This window comes from Bufo bufo, chromosome 9, assembly GCF_905171765.1.
Source record: "Bufo bufo chromosome 9, aBufBuf1.1, whole genome shotgun sequence".
Classification (NCBI taxonomy): domain Eukaryota; kingdom Metazoa; phylum Chordata; class Amphibia; order Anura; family Bufonidae; genus Bufo; species Bufo bufo.
Window position 1 is genome coordinate 90,322,314 of NC_053397.1, and position 20,696 is coordinate 90,343,009.

General features: G+C 47.7%; 1 protein-coding gene across 1 annotated transcript in view; it reads left to right on the forward strand.

Annotated features, from left to right (window-relative positions):
- The window catches only part of HENMT1 (HEN methyltransferase 1), an 80,566-nt gene that overhangs the window by 50,592 nt on the left and 9,278 nt on the right, over positions 1-20,696 (forward strand). The window contains exon 5 of the mRNA XM_040407096.1: positions 13,635-13,817. Coding sequence (XP_040263030.1) covers positions 13,635-13,817 — 183 coding nt within the window. The remainder of the gene's footprint in view (positions 1-13,634; positions 13,818-20,696) is intronic.

The window sequence follows — 20,696 nt, forward strand, 5'->3', positions numbered from 1 at the left end:
AGATCTCTCTTAAAACCATATGTCCAGCCCACGGTACCCTCCTCTTTGCCTCCTCCTCCGATTTTGGTTGATGGCAATCTGGAGTTTGAGGTTTCCAGAATTGTGGACTCTCGCATTGTCCGCTGTTCTCTTCAGTACCTCGTTCATTGGAAGGGTTATGGTCCTGAAGAGAGGATGTGGGTTCCGGTGTCGGACATTAAAGCCACTCGCCTCATCAGGGCATTTCATAGGGCTCATCCTGAGAAGGTGGGTCCTGGGTGTCCGGAGTCCACCCGTAGAGGGGGGGGTACTGTCACTACCAGAGCTTTGGGACATTCTCACAGCTCTGTTTCTCCACCCCTGTGATGATGTCACTACTAGAGCTGGGAGGAGTTCTCACTGCTCTGTTTACTTTTGGTTTCCTTCCTCCCAGCTGTTCCTCATGCGTTTGATTTCCCTCTCTTTATATCACCCCTCCTCCTATTGTAGGGCGTGGATTATAGTTCTCATTTCAGTTGTAGCTCTTGCTTTAGTATCTTCACTTGTAGCTATCAGTTCTCTGGACCTGTGTTCTGCTGCAGCAAGCACACCGGATATTGCCGGCTGTCCTTGGATCCGTCTTCTCTGCGGCTGCAACACCTTCAGCTAAGTGTACAGACATTGTTGTGTACCTGATTATTTTCTGACTGGATCTGAGGTGGCCACGGTTCCCTCCATATACTGAGTAGGGCATCGGTGGCCGTGCCCCTTCCACTATTGTAGGGGTTACAGTGGTCATCAGTCTTAGGCACGTGGGCATGCCTCGTTCCGCCATTTAGATCCGGGCATGTGCTTTAGCAGCATAGGGAGAGCTTTGAGGGTCGGACAGGGGTCACCCTTTATCCTCCCTAGTTCGGGTCCGGTCAGTAGCTCTTTTACTGTTTATACTATTGTTGCTCACATACAGCCGTGACAGTAACCCTCCATACTCTCTCCAGTATTATTTAAAAAAAAAAAAAAGAGAAAGAAAGAAAGAAGCATTTCATATGGGTCCCGGTCCCCTCAGCACACATTCTGGGAAAGTGGTTATGCATAACTATGCGGTACCAGTCTGGGCCCGTACCCTGTCCCGGTCACAGGAGGACCTCTCATAGTCCCAATCCGCCCTACACTGCTGCTTGGTTGATTCTTCTGCATACACCTGCGCAATACAGGGAACCCTGAAGGATTCCCTATACGCCCTCTGGGGCCGTTGGCTGACAATCCTCCACCTGCGCAATCAAAGAAGGACCTCTGACATCCCCAATCCACTCTTCTGTGTCGTTTGGTTGATAGTTCTCCATCTGCGCAATTCAATAGAGGACCTCTGACATTCCCAATCCACCCTCCCGGGTCGTTTGGTTGATAGTTCTCCGCCTGCGCAATTAAACAGAGGACCTCTGACATTCCCAATCCACCCTTCTGGGTCCTTTGGTTGATCTGAAGGATTCCCACTCCACCCTTCTGGGTCGGTTGGTTGAATTTTCCACCGGCGCAATTCATTACAGGACCTCTGACTTCCCAATCCACCCTTCTGGGTCGTTTGGTTGATAATTCTCCACCTGTGCAATTCAGAAGGACCTCTGACTTCCCAATCCACCCTCCCGGGTCGTTTGGTTGATAATTCTCCACCTGCGCAATCCAGTTGAAGTCCTCTGGAACTTCCCAATCCTCCCCCCTGGGGTTGTTTGGTTGATAATGCACCGACTGCGCAATCCGGTGGATAGACCTCTAGAAGTTCCCACTTCACCCCCTGGGTAGTTTGGTTGATAAGTCCGCAACTGCCAGGGGCGAGATTCTGAGGGGTAGACCTACGCGCAAGCAGACCACAGCAGGACATCTTTCTCCTCGTATATCTCCGCACCCCCACCCTTCCTCCCTGGGTCATGCTCAGACACACCCTCCCTCCCCAGAGAAGGTCAGTCTAAGGGGGGGGATCACTGATTCAGACCCTGACATGAATCCGAAGCAATCTCCCAGGATTGCGTCTACGGTGGCTAGCAGTACTTGTCATATGCATTGCCCCCTTCCTTGGGCGGAGTAATTGCACTTCTTTGGGATACAGTACTTGCCTTATACATTGTCCCCTGCCATAGGTGGTCTAAGTATCGGAACACTGGTTTTGCATCTCCACTGGGTTCAGTACCTGCCGTATACATTAGCCCCTTCCATAGGTGGCGCGATAACATTATCTCTGGTTACATTGTGTGCTATAGGCATTGCCCCCTTACTTAGGTGCAATATTTGCACTCCCACGGGGTACAGGACTCGCCATATGCACTAGTTCCCGCTGTGGGCATTGACCCCCCTTCATAGGTGGAGTATTTTCCCTACCACTGGCTTAAGTACTTGCCGTATGCATTCCACCTTCCATAGGTAGAGTAATTGCACTACCATGGCATACGGTCCCGACTGTCGCGCTATCCCTTTCCATAGGCGGAGTGTTGCACTTCAACGTGCTTCCTGTTGCATTAACCCCTTCCGCAAGTGATCCACTAGCGGGGAATAACTAAACATCTTGGGATGGGCGTGGCCTAACTGTAATGGAGTGAGGACGCTTCTGGCATCAGATCCTCTAGCATCCGTTCTTTATCCTGGCCATCCATGTGGATTTTTGCTCTGAAGCACGGGATCTCTTCTACACAAGTTAAAGAGGACCTTTCACTAGAATAAAACATCTAAACTAACTATACAGACACGGAGAGCGGCGCCCAGAGATCTCCCTGCACTTACTGTTATCCCCGGGCGCCGCTCCGTTCTCCCGTTATAGCCTCCGGTATCTTCATAGTTAGGCTCCACCCAGGGGAACCTGCCGGCGTCTCATTCTCCCATGCTGTAGCGCTGGCCAATTGCAGCGCTCAGCTCATAGCCTGAGAGAAAAAAAAGCCTCTCAGGCTATGAGCTGAACGCTGCGATTGGCCAGCGCTACTCTTCTGTGTCGTTTGGTTGATAGTTCTCCATCTGCGCAATTCAATAGAGGACCTCTGACATTCCCAATCCACCCTCCCGGGTCGTTTGGTTGATAGTTCTCCGCCTGCGCAATTAAACAGAGGACCTCTGACATTCCCAATCCACCCTTCTGGGTCCTTTGGTTGATCTGAAGGATTCCCACTCCACCCTTCTGGGTCGGTTGGTTGAATTTTCCACCGGCGCAATTCATTACAGGACCTCTGACTTCCCAATCCACCCTTCTGGGTCGTTTGGTTGATAATTCTCCACCTGTGCAATTCAGAAGGACCTCTGACTTCCCAATCCACCCTCCCGGGTCGTTTGGTTGATAATTCTCCACCTGCGCAATCCAGTTGAAGTCCTCTGGAACTTCCCAATCCTCCCCCCTGGGGTTGTTTGGTTGATAATGCACCGACTGCGCAATCCGGTGGATAGACCTCTAGAAGTTCCCACTTCACCCCCTGGGTAGTTTGGTTGATAAGTCCGCAACTGCCAGGGGCGAGATTCTGAGGGGTAGACCTACGCGCAAGCAGACCACAGCAGGACATCTTTCTCCTCGTATATCTCCGCACCCCCACCCTTCCTCCCTGGGTCATGCTCAGACACACCCTCCCTCCCCAGAGAAGGTCAGTCTAAGGGGGGGGATCACTGATTCAGACCCTGACATGAATCCGAAGCAATCTCCCAGGATTGCGTCTACGGTGGCTAGCAGTACTTGTCATATGCATTGCCCCCTTCCTTGGGCGGAGTAATTGCACTTCTTTGGGATACAGTACTTGCCTTATACATTGTCCCCTGCCATAGGTGGTCTAAGTATCGGAACACTGGTTTTGCATCTCCACTGGGTTCAGTACCTGCCGTATACATTAGCCCCTTCCATAGGTGGCGCGATAACATTATCTCTGGTTACATTGTGTGCTATAGGCATTGCCCCCTTACTTAGGTGCAATATTTGCACTCCCACGGGGTACAGGACTCGCCATATGCACTAGTTCCCGCTGTGGGCATTGACCCCCCTTCATAGGTGGAGTATTTTCCCTACCACTGGCTTAAGTACTTGCCGTATGCATTCCACCTTCCATAGGTAGAGTAATTGCACTACCATGGCATACGGTCCCGACTGTCGCGCTATCCCTTTCCATAGGCGGAGTGTTGCACTTCAACGTGCTTCCTGTTGCATTAACCCCTTCCGCAAGTGATCCACTAGCGGGGAATAACTAAACATCTTGGGATGGGCGTGGCCTAACTGTAATGGAGTGAGGACGCTTCTGGCATCAGATCCTCTAGCATCCGTTCTTTATCCTGGCCATCCATGTGGATTTTTGCTCTGAAGCACGGGATCTCTTCTACACAAGTTAAAGAGGACCTTTCACTAGAATAAAACATCTAAACTAACTATACAGACATGGAGAGCGGCGCCCAGAGATCTCCCTGCACTTACTGTTATCCCCGGGCGCCGCTCCGTTCTCCCGTTATAGCCTCCGGTATCTTCATAGTTAGGCTCCACCCAGGGGAACCTGCCGGCGTCTCATTCTCCCATGCTGTAGCGCTGGCCAATTGCAGCACTCAGCTCATAGCCTGAGAGAAAAAAAAGCCTTTCAGGCTATGAGCTGAACGCTGCGATTGGCCAGCGCTACAGCATGGGAGAATGAGACGCTGGCAAGTTCCCCTGGGTGGAGCCTAACTATGAAGATACCGGAGCCTATACCGGGAGAACGGAGCGGCGCCCGGGGATAACAGTAAGTGCAGGGAGATCCCTGGGCGCCGCTCTCCATGTCTGTATAGTTAGTTTAGATGTTTTATTCTAGTGAAAGGTCCTCTTTAAATATAGCTGCCTAGGGGCCATATCCCTATCCTCCGAGGACTATTGACCCTGTAAGGCCTGCTACCTGCCTCTGACCCGCATGTCCTGGCGCCATCCTGGATTCCGGCATCACAGGCTGTCAGTGCTTGTCTCCCGCCCGGTGCCTGCGGACCTCTGAATGCTGGTGTGGGGGTAGGTGGGTTGCCCCGGCCCTTTCCTTGTGGTGCCCCTGAGACTCGAATCCGCAGCCTGTGGTGATCGCGGACGCGCTGGTGCGCAAGCTGCATCAGGCTTTTGCAGCGGGACCTGCTTGCGCTGTAGCGGTGAGCAGCGGATGCTGCGCTGCCTGGTCCTGGGCTGAAGGAGGGCCTGTGGTTCGGTGGGGCTAACCGGTGGCTCTATTATTAATATCTTCGGTCCCTACCCGTTTATACCTGGATCTGCCTACACATCTTCATCTGGCGACACCAGTATATGAGGACTAGTCTGACAACATATCCTCAACAGGTACTGGGGAAGATTGTGGGGTCCCTGCGTTTCATAGACTGTGCTATTTCCTACTGCTAAGGCCCTTGGGACCGACAGGATCCCTTTTACACTGCATATTGCTCTCTGTGGGGAGATTGGTCTGTCTGACCTAAAGATCACTTGCTCCACCTGAGTCTGGGGGTGACAGCCCTCTTCTGGCACCCTATTTCAGCCGTATCCGTATATACATGGGCCGCAAGACGGGAGTTTCTGGTAGCCCCCTCCCTCCTAAATTAATGGTGGATGTCATGAGTCAAACAGAAGACAAGGGGCTTCATAGCCCGCCCGACCAAGAGGCGATCGACTTGAGTAAAATAATGACAGCCATCACGCAGTGTCAGTCCACTCTCACAGTTAAAATAGATCACCTACAGTCTGACCTCACCTGTCTTAGGCATGATATTGATAAAATCCGGGACAGAACCACTGAAGTGGAACGGAGGTTGGGTGAAGTGGAGGATGTGGCCCACTTGGGAGGGAACCACGTCAGAGCTCTACAGCAGCAGGTGAAGGCCTTGCAAGCAAAAGTGGACGACTCCGAGAACCGTAACAGACAAAATAACATACGTATTATGGGCCTACCGGAGAGGGCTGAGGGCCAGTCGCCGGAGATCTTTGCAGAGCAGCTCATTAAGAAATGTCTGGATCCAATAGATCTTTCCACCACTTTTGTTGTTGAGAGAGCGCACAGAATACCTACCAAACCATTGCCGCCGGGTGCTCCCGTGCGCCCCTTCATATTGAAAGTTCTGAATTAACGGGACCGTGATACTATCCTGGCGGCGGCCCGTCAGATACAAGATATCAGATTTGAAAACTCCAGGGTCTCGTTCCACCAGGACTTTTCCTCGGAGGTACAAAAATTGAGACGCCAGTTTTCTGCAGTGAGAGCTCGCCTAAGGGAAAAGGGCCTCCGTTATGCTATGTTGTATCCAGCGCGCTTAAGGATCCAAGATGGAGACTCTGTTAAATTCTTCATTACTCCAGAGGAGGCTTCGGACTGGCTTGACGGGAGAGGCTGAGCTTCCAGGTCTTCCTAGGCCTCAATACCATTGTGCACCCCACGGATGTCCAATTTATCTGTGGGGGCGACGACGGGTGACCTCAGCCTTGCATTACACTGAAGCGATGGCTGCAGTGGTGATGGTTTGGAAGCAGTTTGTGGCGACGCACATGGAGAGTGAGGGGAGTGATGCTTGGTCCCCGTATATACCATTGTGGCGCAATAAGCAGTTGCAGGAGTTGTTTCACTTACAGTATCTGACTATGAATTTTGGCCCCAAACGGGTGTGAAGTACCTCACTCAATTGTATGTAGATGGGGTCTTCTGCTCATTTGAGAGTCTTCGCAGAGAATATAATTTACCCCGTACATGTTTTTATCGGTACCTCCAGCTGAGGCACGCCTGTGAGGCCCAATTTAAATTAAGTGGATACCTAGGGTTTATCTCACTCCAGTGCGTCTGCATCATATGGGTAAGCTCCCAGACCCTTCTTGTACCAGGTGTGGAGAGCCGAGAGGTTCTTTATATCACATGATATGGACTTGTCCTGTTATGCAGCGGTACTGGAGTGAAATTTGTGGGTTTATATCCTCAAGGCTGGGGCTTCCAGGGATACTTTCTCCTATAGTCTGTCTGTTGGGTTTGGTGACAGAGATAGTTCCTACCAAATATGGAAGGAAGCTGCTCCGTTTACTTATGTTCTATGGGAGGAAAACAATCCTCTTGAATTGGAAACCTCCAAAGAACCCCACCCTTGGGTCCTGGATCCAACTAATAAATGCTGACCTACAGATGTACAAACTCACTTATGCAGCGAGGGGGACTCCTGATAGGTTCGATCAGATTTGGGGCCTGTGGTTGAGTGCCCAGAGTACTATCTGATTTTAGGTGCAGGGCTCTGGGACTCCAGGACGTATGGGTGTCTAGTCCTGGACTCGTAAATTTGCCATGATGTAACTCGGGACTGCCTATTTGTCTAGTAACATATTATCACTGATTTAGTCTGATGTATATCCCGTTTAGGGATCCCTGTATGAGTACTGGATCACGGACTTGTTGTCTACTGTCTTTGTATTCCTTTGGGATTTGTGTAGTTTGGAAATCTTAAATGTTTTCTATAAATAAACACTATAAGGCTACTTTCACACTTGCGGCAGGACGGATCCGACAGGCTGTTCACCATGTCGGATCCGTCCTTCCGCTATTTCGCCGTACCGCCGCTCCGTCCCCATTGACTATAATGGGGACGGGGGCGGAGATCCGGCAGTGCACGGCGAAAGGCCGCCGGACTAAAAGTCCTGCATGTCCGACTTTTTAGTCCGGCAGCTCTCGCCGTGCTGCGCCAGAGCTCCGCCCCTGTCCCCATTATAGTCAATGGGGATGGAGCGGCGGCACGGCGAAATAGCGGAAGGACGGATCCGACATGGTGAACAGCCTGTCGGATCCGTCCTGCCGCAAGTGTGAAAGTACCCTAAAAAAACAAAAAACATCTTGGGATGTTGCAACTCAACTACGCCACAGCTCTAGGTGCCTTCGTTTTCACATGGGGGCGTGTGGCAACAGTCGGTACTCTTATTCTACTGGTATACTGGTGCCGCCAGTGGATACGGTGGCTATTCCTTCCTTCCTTTTGGCGCGGTTTTGGACATGCTCATCTGTCTTTCCAGGGGGTTGCCTAGCTTATGTGTCCCAGAGACCCCCCATCTCCATGGGCGTCCACCATTCTTGTCGATTATGATATTGTCTGCATCAATGCGTAGTGCGTGCACCATTGCACATACACCCTGTACAGAATTATTAGGCAAATGAGTATTTTGACCACATCATCCTCTTTATGCATGTTGTCTTACTCCAAGCTGTATAGGCTCGAAAGCCTCCTACCAATTAAGCATATTAGGTGATGTGCATCTCTGTAAAGAGAAGGGGTGTGGTCTAATGACATCAACACCCTATATCAGGTGTACATAATTATTAGGCAACTTCCTTTCCTTTGGCAAAATGGGTCAAAAGAAGGACTTGACAGGCTCAGAAAAGTCAAAAATAGTGAGATATCTTGCAGAGGGATGCAACACTCTTAAAATTGCAAAGCTTCTGAAGCGTGATCATCGAACAATCAAGCGTTTCATTCAAAATAGTCAACAGGGTCGCAAGAAGCGTGTGGAAAAACCAAGGCGCAAAATAACTGCCCATGAATTGAGAAAAGTCAAGCGTGCAGCTGCCAAGATGCCACTTGCCACCAGTTTGGCCATATTTCAGAGCTGCAACATCACTGGAGTGCCCAAAAGCACAAGGTGTGCAATACTCAGAGACATGGCCAAGGTAAGAAAGGCTGAAAGATGACCACCACTGAACAAGACACACAAGCTGAAACGTCAAGACTGGGCCAAGAAATATCTCAAGACTGATTTTTCTAAGGTTTTATGGACTGATGAAATGAGAGTGAGTCTTGATGGGCCCATGGCTGGATTGGTAAAGGGCAGAGAGCTCCAGTCCGACTCAGACGCCAGCAAGGTGGAGGTGGAGTACTGGTTTGGGCTGGTATCATCAAAGATGAGCTTGTGGGGCCTTTTCGGGTTGAGGATGGAGTCAAGCTCAACTCCCAGTCCTACTGCCAGTTTCTGGAAGACACCTTCTTCAAGCAGTGGTACAGGAAGAAGTCTGCATCCTTCAAGAAAAACATGATTTTCATGCAGGACAATGCTCCATCACACGCGTCCAAGTACTCCACAGCGTGGCTGGCAAGAAAGGGTATAAAAGAAGAAAATCTAATGACATGGCCTCCTTGTTCACCTGATCTGAACCCCATTGAGAACCTGTGGTCCATCATCAAATGTGAGATTTACAAGGAGGGAAAACAGTACACCTCTCTGAACAGTGTCTGGGAGGCTGTGGTTGCTGCTGCACGCAATGTTGATGGTGAACAGATCAAAACACTGACATAATCCATGGATGGCAGGCTTTTGAGTGTCCTTGCAAAGAAAGGTGGCTATATTGGTCACTGATTTGTTTTTGTTTTGTTTTTGAATGTCAGAAATGTATATTTGTGAATGTTGAGATGTTATATTGGTTTCACTGGTAAAAATAAATAATTGAAATGGGTATATATTTGTTTTTTGGTAAGTTGCCTAATAATTATGCACAGTAATAGTCACCTGCACACACAGATATCCCCCTAAAATAGCTAAAACTAAAAACAAACTAAAAACTACTTCCAAAAATATTCAGCCTTGATATTAATGAGTTTTTTGGGTTCATTTAGAGCATGGTTCTTGTTCAATAATAAAATTAATCCTCAAAAATACAACTTGCCTAATAATTCTGCACTCCCTGTATTGGTGAGTACGTTCCAGCGAGTTGAGTGTTTCACTGACTCTTTATTCACTATCCACCACTCCTCCTTCTTGGGGAAGTGGTTATGCTGGCACTCTCCACAGGTGCAGCTTTTTCGGTAATGCTTGAGTTCGTAGTCGCTGCAGTGAAACATCCCCCTTCCAGGTAGAGTTTTTTAAGTTAGCTCTACTTAACTCGGGCAGTATGGTACGTGGCTTCTATGGATAGTCTCAGGCCTTCCCCTCAATTCTGCGCTCACGGGAAAGGGCTGGCTACTACTGTGGGAGTGGTATTTGCGTTACCACTATGTACTTCGGTTCTTCTGCAGCTCATTCTTCAGGTGATGGACTCTTCTAGCACTGAATTCGATGGCCCCCTCCTCTGCTGGGGTATGGAGCTAGCAATACATTGTGACTCCCCTTGCCCCGCTTCCCCCTCAGGCCGTGTTTTTACATTGGCCAGTCTCAGACGGAGAATGGACTTAGACCTAGCCTATTCTTCTCCGGTCTTTTTGATTCTCTGGCTCATGGTTCATAGCCACCCCGCATACCTTGGTAGTTCCCACGTTACTACCTTTCCTTATCTGCATTTGCACGGGGTATTCGTTGGTGGCCTTCCATTTCCAGACACGCTCCGGTCCCGACTGGTGGGTGGTGGCGCCCTCCACATCCCTCCTTCTACAGGGACTTCTTCCATTGGTCTGGGTGTGCTAACGGTATCTACACGAAAGCTGCCACCTTTCTCTCCCGAGCAAGAGTTCCGGAAGCATGCGGCGTGGACGCCCTGATATCTCCTTGGTGGGAGTTCCCCCTCCTTACGTGTTTTTTCCCTTTCCCCTCCTACCCAGGTTTCTACGGAAGATCAAGATCGAGGGCATTCTGACGAATCCTAGTCGCTCCGGATTGGCCCCGTCGCGCGTGGTACGCCAACCTCGTTCTCATTCCAGGAGACGTCCCTTGGTCACTGCCAATTAGAGACAACTTTCTTCACAGGTTCCGGTCCTACATCAGCATTTAGAGTCTTTGGTTGACGGCGTGGCTATTGAAACCGCCATTCTGATGTGGAGAGGGTTTTCGGCGGATGTCATCCGCACTATGATTCAGGTCAGGAAGCCTGCATCGCCCAGGATCTATTAGGACCTGGACATCGCCTCACTCCATTTTTTCTCTCCCCACGGTCCTATCCTTTCTACAATCAGGGTTGGACCTAATTTAGCCTTAGTTTCCTGATGGGTCAGGTGTTGGCGCTTCTATCCTGGGGCAGCTTTCCAGCGTACTCTGGTTTCCCTGGTGCCCATGGACACCTTCCTTCAGTGAGTGGCACATACGGTTCCTCCGTACCGTCCTTGCTGCCTTGGGATCTGAATATAGTTCTCTCAGCCTTCCAGTCTTCTCCCTTTGAGCCCTTGCGGGAGATCTCACTCCGGCTCCTATCCTAGAAGGTAGTCTTTCTTGTGGCTATCACATCCATCAGACGGGCGTCCGAGTTGGGGGCGCTCTCTTGCAGAAAACCCTTCCTGGTTCTTCACAAGGATAAGGCGGTTCTCCGGCCCATTCCTTCTTCTCTCTCGAAGGTGGTCTCTGACTTCCATATCAATCAAGAAATTGTCCTTCCTTCACTGTTTCTCCCCTTCACACCCTACGGAAGGGAGTCACGTTATTGGACGTTGTCAGAGCTCCGATCATTATTTGGCAGTCTCCAGTCTCTTCCGGCGTATGGACCCCCCTTTTGTCTTCCGAAGGGTCCACGCTAGGGATTGGCGGCCTCCAAGGTGGCGATTGTACGTTGGATTCGGTCTGCAACTGCTGAAGCTTACCGCGCACGGAGCAGGGTTCCGCCCTTAGGTGTCACTGCTCACTCCACAGAGTGGTGGGCGCTTCTTGGGCTCGGAGGAATCGCGCTTCGGCTGCTTAGTTGTGTAAGGCGGCTACTGGTCCTCCTTACACATGTTCACAAGAATTTACCAGGTGCATACTTATGCACCGGCGGTCGCTGCTTTGGGCAGCTTGGTCTTGCAGGCGACAGTTCTTAGATGCCTGCAGGGACACTTGCTTCCATGGGTCTGTGTTTTTTTCCCTCCCTGTGGACTGCTTTTGGACGTCCCACGGTTCCTGTGTCCCCCAATGAATATGGGCGAGAAAAGGAGATTTTTGTAAAACTTACCAGTAAAATCTCTTTCTCGCTCTTCATTGAGGGACACAGCACCCACCCAGTATTGTTCGACCACAGTTGTAGCTGTTGCTGGTTAGAACCCTGTTGGGTCTTTTGGCATGGTTGGTGTTCCATGTTTTTTCTTTGGTTGGCTTGCTTCTCCTATTGCTTGTACACAAACTGAAGCTCTCTCTCCAAGCTGGAGGGGGTATAGCTGCCAGGGGAAGAGCTAACAGCTTTTACTAGTGTCAACGCCTCCTAGAGGACATAGCTATACCCATGGTTCCTGTGTCCCCCAATGAAGAGCGAGAAAGAGATTTTACTGGTAAGTTATACAAAAATCTCCTTTTTATTTTAGCACAAGGCCGTGACATAACAAAATGTGAAAAAAGGAAAAAGGTCTGAAGACTTTCTGAATGCACTGTAATTGCTGAGAACACAGTCCTGATCAGAATAGTTATGACCGAGATGAGCCATGCATGCATTTAAACAGTATTAGAGTTCATAGATGTCAGCATCTATGTCATGTAGGCTCCTTCTCTTCAGTACTGAATTTGTATTATCCATGTTACTCCATAAGGTGGTGCATATCAGGAGACAGAGAGTTGGTCCATGCTGTATTTGTTTGGATAACTATTCTATATTTTACTATACATTCAGCTTTAATGTAACAGAGACTTGAGGTGGATTTGTGATAGTCCTTTAGGAAATTGTTTAACTTACTGATTCCATGTTCTGTATTAAACTGAGAAAGATGCGGGGGGAATTTATCATTATCATCATTATTATTATCATATGCAATCCTGAGATAGGGTTTCATGGGGCAGGTCATAGGTCAAGAGAGCATCTGGTTGTAGATACACTACTACAGGATTCAGATTCCCATATATGCTCAGCTACTCTGACTATAGAGACTGCACATTTTATGGTAATCTGTAGTGGTGCTGCAAAGACTAAAGTTAGTCAGTACCTTCTGCAAAATGAAGTAAATGTACAAGTGTGTGTTTGCCATGGCTGAGACTACAAACGTAAAAGCAAACATAATGTAACAGCAGTCTGCAAAAATAGAATATATATGGATTAATACTAGATTTACTATATAAAATTATTATGAGGTACTTAACAAACACACTTTGTTCTAAATCATTTGTGCCCACCTACCACAACAAGGTGACCTAAATCTGGTTGGGAACCTACTCTATGACTTACTTCAGGGTGAGCAGTCTCCACATGTATACTGTGTCTGCTTCATTTGTTACCTCTCTCTGTGCTAGCAGGTCTCCGAATTCAGGAGAGCAGACTACAGTTTTATATACTTAAAGAGGACCTTTCACCGATCCTGACATTGTGAACTAAGTATCATGACATATACAGCGGCGCCCAGGGATCTCACTGCACTTACTATAATCCCTGGGCGCCGCTCCGTTCTCCCGTTATGTCCTCCGGTATGTTCGGGGACTTGGTTATAGTAGGCGGAGACTTAGGGGCGTCTCCTTCTCCTAGGCTGTAGCGCTGGCCAATCGCATCGCAGAGCTCACAGCCTGGGAGAAAAAACATTTTATATAGTGCATGTAGTCTACATATTGTTTGCAGAGTACTGTTGCATTGTGTTTGCTTTTACTTCTTTAGCGGTGCTATAGTATAATCTGTAGTAGGCAGCCTGGGCATTTAAGTTTCTGTAGCTCCTGGCTTAGTCATTGAAGACATATCTGTTAGTGAAATACAGCATAGGTGTTAATAAACTTTATAGGTCTTTGCTATAAAAAGTTAAGCAATGCTTCAGCTTTCCCCCTCAACTGGTAATATTTCCCATTGTGGTTCTACTGTTTTATCATCTGCAAAAGTAACTTTCATTTATGTATCCCTATGAAGGATCGAACACCTGGAATCTGATGTCCTTGAAGAATTCCAGGATGTACTGTTCGGTTTTATGGCTCCTAATGCTGCAGTGATCAGCACTCCAAATGTTGAGTTTAATGTCTTACTGTCTGAAAATCCACGCTTCAGACACCCAGACCACAAGTTTGAGTGGAACAGAAAAGAATTTCAGAGCTGGTGAGATGCCATATTCTCATTAATTTTTAATAATAATAATCTTTATTTATATACACTGCGTGCAGAATTATTAGGCAAATGAGTATTTTGACCACATCATCCTCTTTATGCATGTTGTCTTACTCCAAGCTGTATAGGCTCGAAAGCCTACTACCAATTAAGCATATTAGGTGATGTGCATCTCTGTAATGAGAAGGGGTGTGGTCTAATGACATCAACACCCTATATTAGGTGTGCATAATTATTAGGCAACTTCCTTTCCTTTGGCAAAATGGGTCAAAAGAAGGACTTGACAGGCTCAGAAAAGTCAAAAATAGTGAGATATCTTGCAGAGGGATGCAGCACTCTTAAAATTGCAAAGCTTCTGAAGCGTGATCATCGAACAATCAAGCGTTTCATTCAAAATAGTCAACAGGGTCGCAAGAAGCGTGTGGAAAAACCAAGGCGCAAAATAACTGCCCATGAACTGAGAAAAGTCAAGCGTGCAGCTGCCAAGATGCCACTTGCCACGAGTTTGGCCATATTTCAGAGCTGCAACATCACTGGAGTGCCCAAAAGCACAAGGTGTGCAATACTCAGAGACATGGCCAAGGTAAGAAAGGCTGAAAGACGACCACCACTGAACAAGACACACAAGCTGAAACGTCAAGACTGGGCCAAGAAATATCTCAAGACTGATTTTTCTAAGGTTTTATGGACTGATGAAATGAGAGTGAGTCTTGATGGGCCAGATGGATGGGCCTGTGGCTGGATTGGTAAAGGGCAGAGAGCTCCAGTCCGACTCAGACGCCAGCAAGGTGGAGGTGGAGTACTGGTTTGGGCTGGTATCATCAAAGATGAGCTTGTGGGGCCTTTTCGGGTTGAGGATGGAGTCAAGCTCAACTCCCAGTCCTACTGCCAGTTTCTGGAAGACACCTTCTTCAAGCAGTGGTACAGGAAGAAGTCTGCATCCTTCAAGAAAAACATGATTTTCATGCAGGACAATGCTCCATCACACGCGTCCAAGTACTCCACAGCGTGGCTGGCAAGAAAGGGTATAAAAGAAGAAAATCTAATGACATGGCCTCCTTGTTCACCTGATCTGAACCCCATTAAGAACCTGTGGTCCATCATCAAATGTGAGATTTACAAGGAGGGAAAACAGTACACCTCTCTGAACAGTGTCTGGGAGGCTGTGGTTGCTGCTGCACGCAATGTTGATGGTGAACAGATCAAAACACTGACAGAATCCATGGATGGCAGGCTTTTGAGTGTCCTTGCAAAGAAAGGTGGCTATATTGGTCACTGATTTGTTTTTGTTTTGTTTTTGAAATGTCAGAAATGTATATTTGTGAATGTTGAGATGTTATATTGGTTTTTACTGGTAAAAATAAATAATTGAAATGGGTATATATATTTTTTTGTTAAGTTGCCTAATAATTATGCACAGTAATAGTCACCTGCACACACAGATATCCCCCTAAAATAGCTAAAACTAAAAACAAACTAAAAACTACTTCCAAAAATATTCAGCTTTGATATTAATGAGTTTTTTGGGTTCATTGAGAACATGGTTGTTGTTCAATAATAAAATTAATCCTCAAAAATACAACTTGCCTAATAATTCTGCGCTCCCTGTAGTGCCAACATATTCTGCAGCACTGTACAATTCATCCAGACTGCCTCTCTTATGCACCGGCCACAGATCCCTTGAAAAAGGTCAGTTTTGACCGAAACTGGACTTTTTATATGGCCAATAATCTACTTATGTAGTCTCTATATCTGGATGACAATTGATTATGTAAAGATATACAAGATGTATTAAAGCACCACTTTGCAAGACAAATCATTGGTGTGCCATAGATCATTTTGAGATATAGACTAATAATATATATTAAGAAAAGCTCTACCAGCAAACTACTGGAGCCCAGCCTATCAGTTACCAACTGATAAAAGAGCAAATTTAAAATAATTTAGGCTGTCTCACAGTATTTTTGCGTACATGAATTTATTACGCATTTAAAATTCACTTAAAATTAATGTCAACATATCAGCATAATTACATGTATAGACATAAACAGTGCGGAGCTCTCGCACAACCTATACGACTGGAGTACTCCAAAGATGTATAAGACCTTTGGCTAGTGTTGTTGGCGTTTTTCTGCAGATTTCAAATATATAATTAAAAAGTTTAGTACTGATGTACTATTTTACCGGTTGTTGGAACCAAGATGGTTCAAGGAACGTCCTTTTTGCGGTTATTGGTGTGGAAGATGCTGTATTCAAATGTCGCCCGCTGATGTTAGTACCCCCGCCTCCACCTGATGTTACTCCACCGGCTCTCGTTGCGGAATGGGCTCCGAACTCGCTCTACACAGCGTCTCATGTGACCTCCCGGAAGGTGGTTTGTTGGTCGATAGCGCAATAGAAGCTGATGCAGCAGAGTTCTTTTGGTATGCGGTCCGAATTTGATCACAAAATTAGTTACCTATATTAGGCATGTCAGTATAAATCAATCCACTTTGCCGATAGTTTGTAGCTGAAACCGCTTGGAATTGGTTTCGGACTTGTTCCTTTTAAAGATATATACCCCGGTATTTTGAAGAAATGCTTTTTCAGGCAGAATTGAAAAAACGCATCAATAGCTAGGTCTGGTTCACAGACCTAACATTGACTTTCAGAGTGACCGCCCCTTTAACATTGACTTTCACAGTGACCGCTCCTTTAACAGTGGACGCCCCTTTAACTGTGACTTTCACAGTGACCGCCCCTTTAACAGTGACTGCCCCTTTAACAGGGACTTTCAAAGTCGGCACCCCTTTAACAGTGACTTTCACAGTGACCGCCCCTTTAACAGTGACTGCCCCTTTAACAGTGACTTTCAAAGTCGCCACCCCTTTAACAGTGACTTTCACAGTGACCGCCCCTTTAACAGTGACTTTTACAGTGGCCGCCCCTTTAACAGTGACTTTCACAGTGACCGCCCCTTTAACAGTGACTTTCACAGTGACCTCCCCTTAACAGTGACTTTCACAGTGACCGCCCCCTTAACAGTGACTTTCACAGTGACCGCCCCTTTAACATTGACTTTCAAAGTGGCCGCCCCTTTAACATTGACTTTCAAAGTGGCCGCCCCTTTAACTGTGACTTTTACAGTGGCCGCCCCTTTAACAGTGACTTTCACAGTGACCGCCCCTTTAACAGTGACTTTTACAGTGGCCGCCCCTTTAACAGTGACTTTCACAGTGACCTTTCCTTAACAGTGACTTTCACAGTGACAGCCCCCTTAACATTGACTTTCACAGTGACCGCCCCTTTAACATTGACTTTCAAAGTGGCCGCCCCTTTAACTGTGACTTTCACCGTGACCACCCTTTTAACAGTGGCCGCCCCTTTAACTGTGACTTTCACTGTGACCGCCCCTTTAACTGTGACTTTCACTGTGACCGCCCCTTTAACTGTGACTTTTACTGTGACCGCCCCTTTAACTGACTTTCATTGTGACAGCCACTTTAACTGACTTTTACTGTGACCGCCCCTTTAACTGTGACTTTCGCTGTGACCGCCCCTTTAACTGTGACTTTCGCTGTGACCGCCCCTTTAACTGTGACTTTCGCTGTGACCGCCCCTTTAACTGTGACTTTCACTGTGACCGCTCCTTTAACTGTGACTTTCGTTGTGACCGCCCCTTTAACTGTGACTTTCGTTGTGACCGCCCCTTTAATTGTATTTGGGGGAGGGGCAATATTTTGGGAATATCTCAGTAACGGTGCGTCCTAGAGAGCTGAGACTACAGGTCTAAAACCTTCCTGGACACCTGATGTACCAGTGTGCCAAATTTGGTGAAGATCGGTCCAGTCGTTTGGTCGCACATAAAGAACGTCTAGACAGACAGAAACTAATTTTTATATATAAGCGACTAGCAGAAGGACCCGGCTTCGCACGGGTATATTTCATCTATTTCATTTTATGTTTCCGTGTGTCGTAAAAAAATATCAACAGTTTCCCCCATAACAGTGACCTCTACAGTGCCCGCCCCTTTAACTGTGACTTTAACAGTGACTTTCACAGTGACCGCCCCTTTAACTGTGACTTTCACTGTGATCGCCCCTTTAACTGTGACTTTCACTGTTACCGCCCCTTTAACTGTGACCACCCCTTTAACTGTGACTTTCACTTTCACCGCCCCTTTAACTTTGACTTTAACTGTGACTTTCACTGTGACTGCCCCTTTAACTGTCACTTTCACCGCCCCTTTAACTTTGACTTTAATTGTGACCGCCCCTTTAACTGTGACTTTCACTGTTACCGCCCCTTTAACTGTGACCACCCCTTTAACTGTGACTTTCACTTTCACCGCCCCTTTAACTTTGACTTTAACTGTGACTGCCCCTTTAACTGTGACTTTCACCGCCCCTTTAACTTTGACTTTAACCACTTACCGTCACGCTAACGCCGAAAGGCGTCATTTCTGCGGCGCTCCCAGGTCACACTAACGCCAATAGGCGTCATCTCGCGTGAGCCGAGATTTCCTGTGAACGCGCGCACACAGGCGCGCGCGCTCACAGGAACGGAAGGTAAGAGAGTTGATCTCCAGCCTGCCAGCGGCGATCGTTCGCTGGCAGGCTGGAGATGTGTTTTTTTTAACCCCTAACAGGTATATTAGACGCTGTTTTGATAACAGCGTCTAATATACCTGCTACCTGGTCCTCTGGTGGTCCCCTTTGTTTGGATCGACCACCAGAGGACACAGGTAGCTCAGTAAAGTAGCACCAAGCACCACTACACTACACCCCCCCCCCCGTCACTTATTAGCCCCTGATCACCCCTGATCACCCCATATAGACTCCCTGATCACCCCCCTGTCATTGATTACCCCCCTGTCATTGATTACCCCCCTGTAAAGCTCCATTCAGACGTCCGCATGATTTTTACGGATCCACTGATAGATGGATCGGATCCGCAAAACGCATCCGGACGTCTGAATGAAGCCTTACAGGGGCGTGATCAATGACTGTGGTGATCACCCCATATAGACTCCCTGATCACCCCCCTGTCATTGATTACCCCCCTGTAAAGCTCCATTCAGACGTCCGCATGATTTTTACGGATCCACTGATAGATGGATCGGATCCGCAAAATGCATCCGGACGTCTGAATGAAGCCTTACAGGGGCGTGATCAATGACTGTGGTGATCACCCCATATAGACTCCCTGATCACCCCCCTGTCATTGATTACCCCCCTGTCATTGATCAACCCCCTGTAAAGCTCCATTCAGATGTCCGCATGATTTTTACGGATCCACTGATAGATGGATCGGATCCGCAAAACGCATCCGGACGTCTGAATGAAGCCTTACAGGGGCGTGATCAATGACTGTGGTGATCACCCCATATAGACTCCCTGATCACCCCCCTGTCATTGATTACCCCCCTGTCATTGATCAACCCCCTGTAAAGCTCCATTCAGATGTCCGCATGATTTTTACGGATCCACTGATAGATGGATCGGATCCGCAAAACGCATCCGGACGTCTGAATGAAGCCTTACAGGGGCATGATCAATGACTGTGGTGATCACCCCATATAGACTCCCTGATCACCCCCCTGTAAAGCTCCATTCAGATGTCCGCATGATTTTTACGGATGCACTGATAGATGGATCGGATCCGCAAAACGCATCCGGACGTCTGAATGAAGCCTTACAGGGGCATGATCAATGACTGTGGTGATCACCCCATATAGACTCCCTGATCACCCCCCTGTAAAGCTCCATTCAGATGTCCGCATGATTTTTACGGATGCACTGATATATGGATCGGATCCGCAAAACGCATCCGGACGTCTGAATGAAGCCTTACAGGGGCATGATCAATGACTGTGGTGATCACCCCATATAGACTCCCTGATCACCCCCCTGTAAAGCTCCATTCAGATGTCCGCATGATTTTTACGGATGCACTGATAGATGGATCGGATCCGCAAAACGCATCCGGACGTCTGAATGAAGCCTTACAGGGGCGTGATCAATGACTGTGGTGATCACCCCATATAGACTCCCTGATCACCCCCCTGTCATTGATTACCCCCCTGTCAAGCTCCATTCAGACGTCCGCATGATTTTTACGGATCCACTGATAGATGGATCGGATCCGCAAAACGCATACGGACGTCTGAATGAAGCCTTACACGGGCATGATCAATGACTGTGGTTATCACCCCATATAGACTCCCTGATCACCCCCCTGTCATTGATCACCCCCCTGTCATTGATCACCCCCCCTGTCATTGATCACCCCCCCTGTCATTGATCACCCCCCTGTCATTGATCACCCCCCTGTAAGGCTCCATTCAGACATTTTTTTGGCCCAAGTTAGCGGAATTATTTTTTTTTTTTCTTACAAAGTCTCATATTCCACTAACTTGTGTCAAAAAATAAAATCTCACATGAACTCACCATACCCCTCACGGAAACCAAATGCGTAAAATTTTTTAGACATTTATATTCCAGACTTCTTCTCACGCTTTAGGGCCCCTAGAATGCCAGGGCAGTATAAATACCCCACATGTGACCCCATTTCGGAAAGAAGACACCCCCAGGTATTCCGTGAGGGGCATATTGAGTCCATGAAAGATTGAAATTTTTGTCCCAAGTTAGCGGAACGGGAGACTTTGTGAGAAAAAAATTAAAAATATCAATTTCCGCTAACTTGTGCCAAAAAAAAAAAAATTTCTATGAACTCGCCATGCCCCTCATTGAATACCTTGGGGTGTCTTCTTTCCAAAATGGGGTCACATGTGGGGTATTTATACTGCCCTGGCATTCTAGGGGCCCCAAAGCGTGAGAAGAAGTCTGGTATCCATATGTCTAAAAATGCCCTCCTAAAAGGAATTTGGGC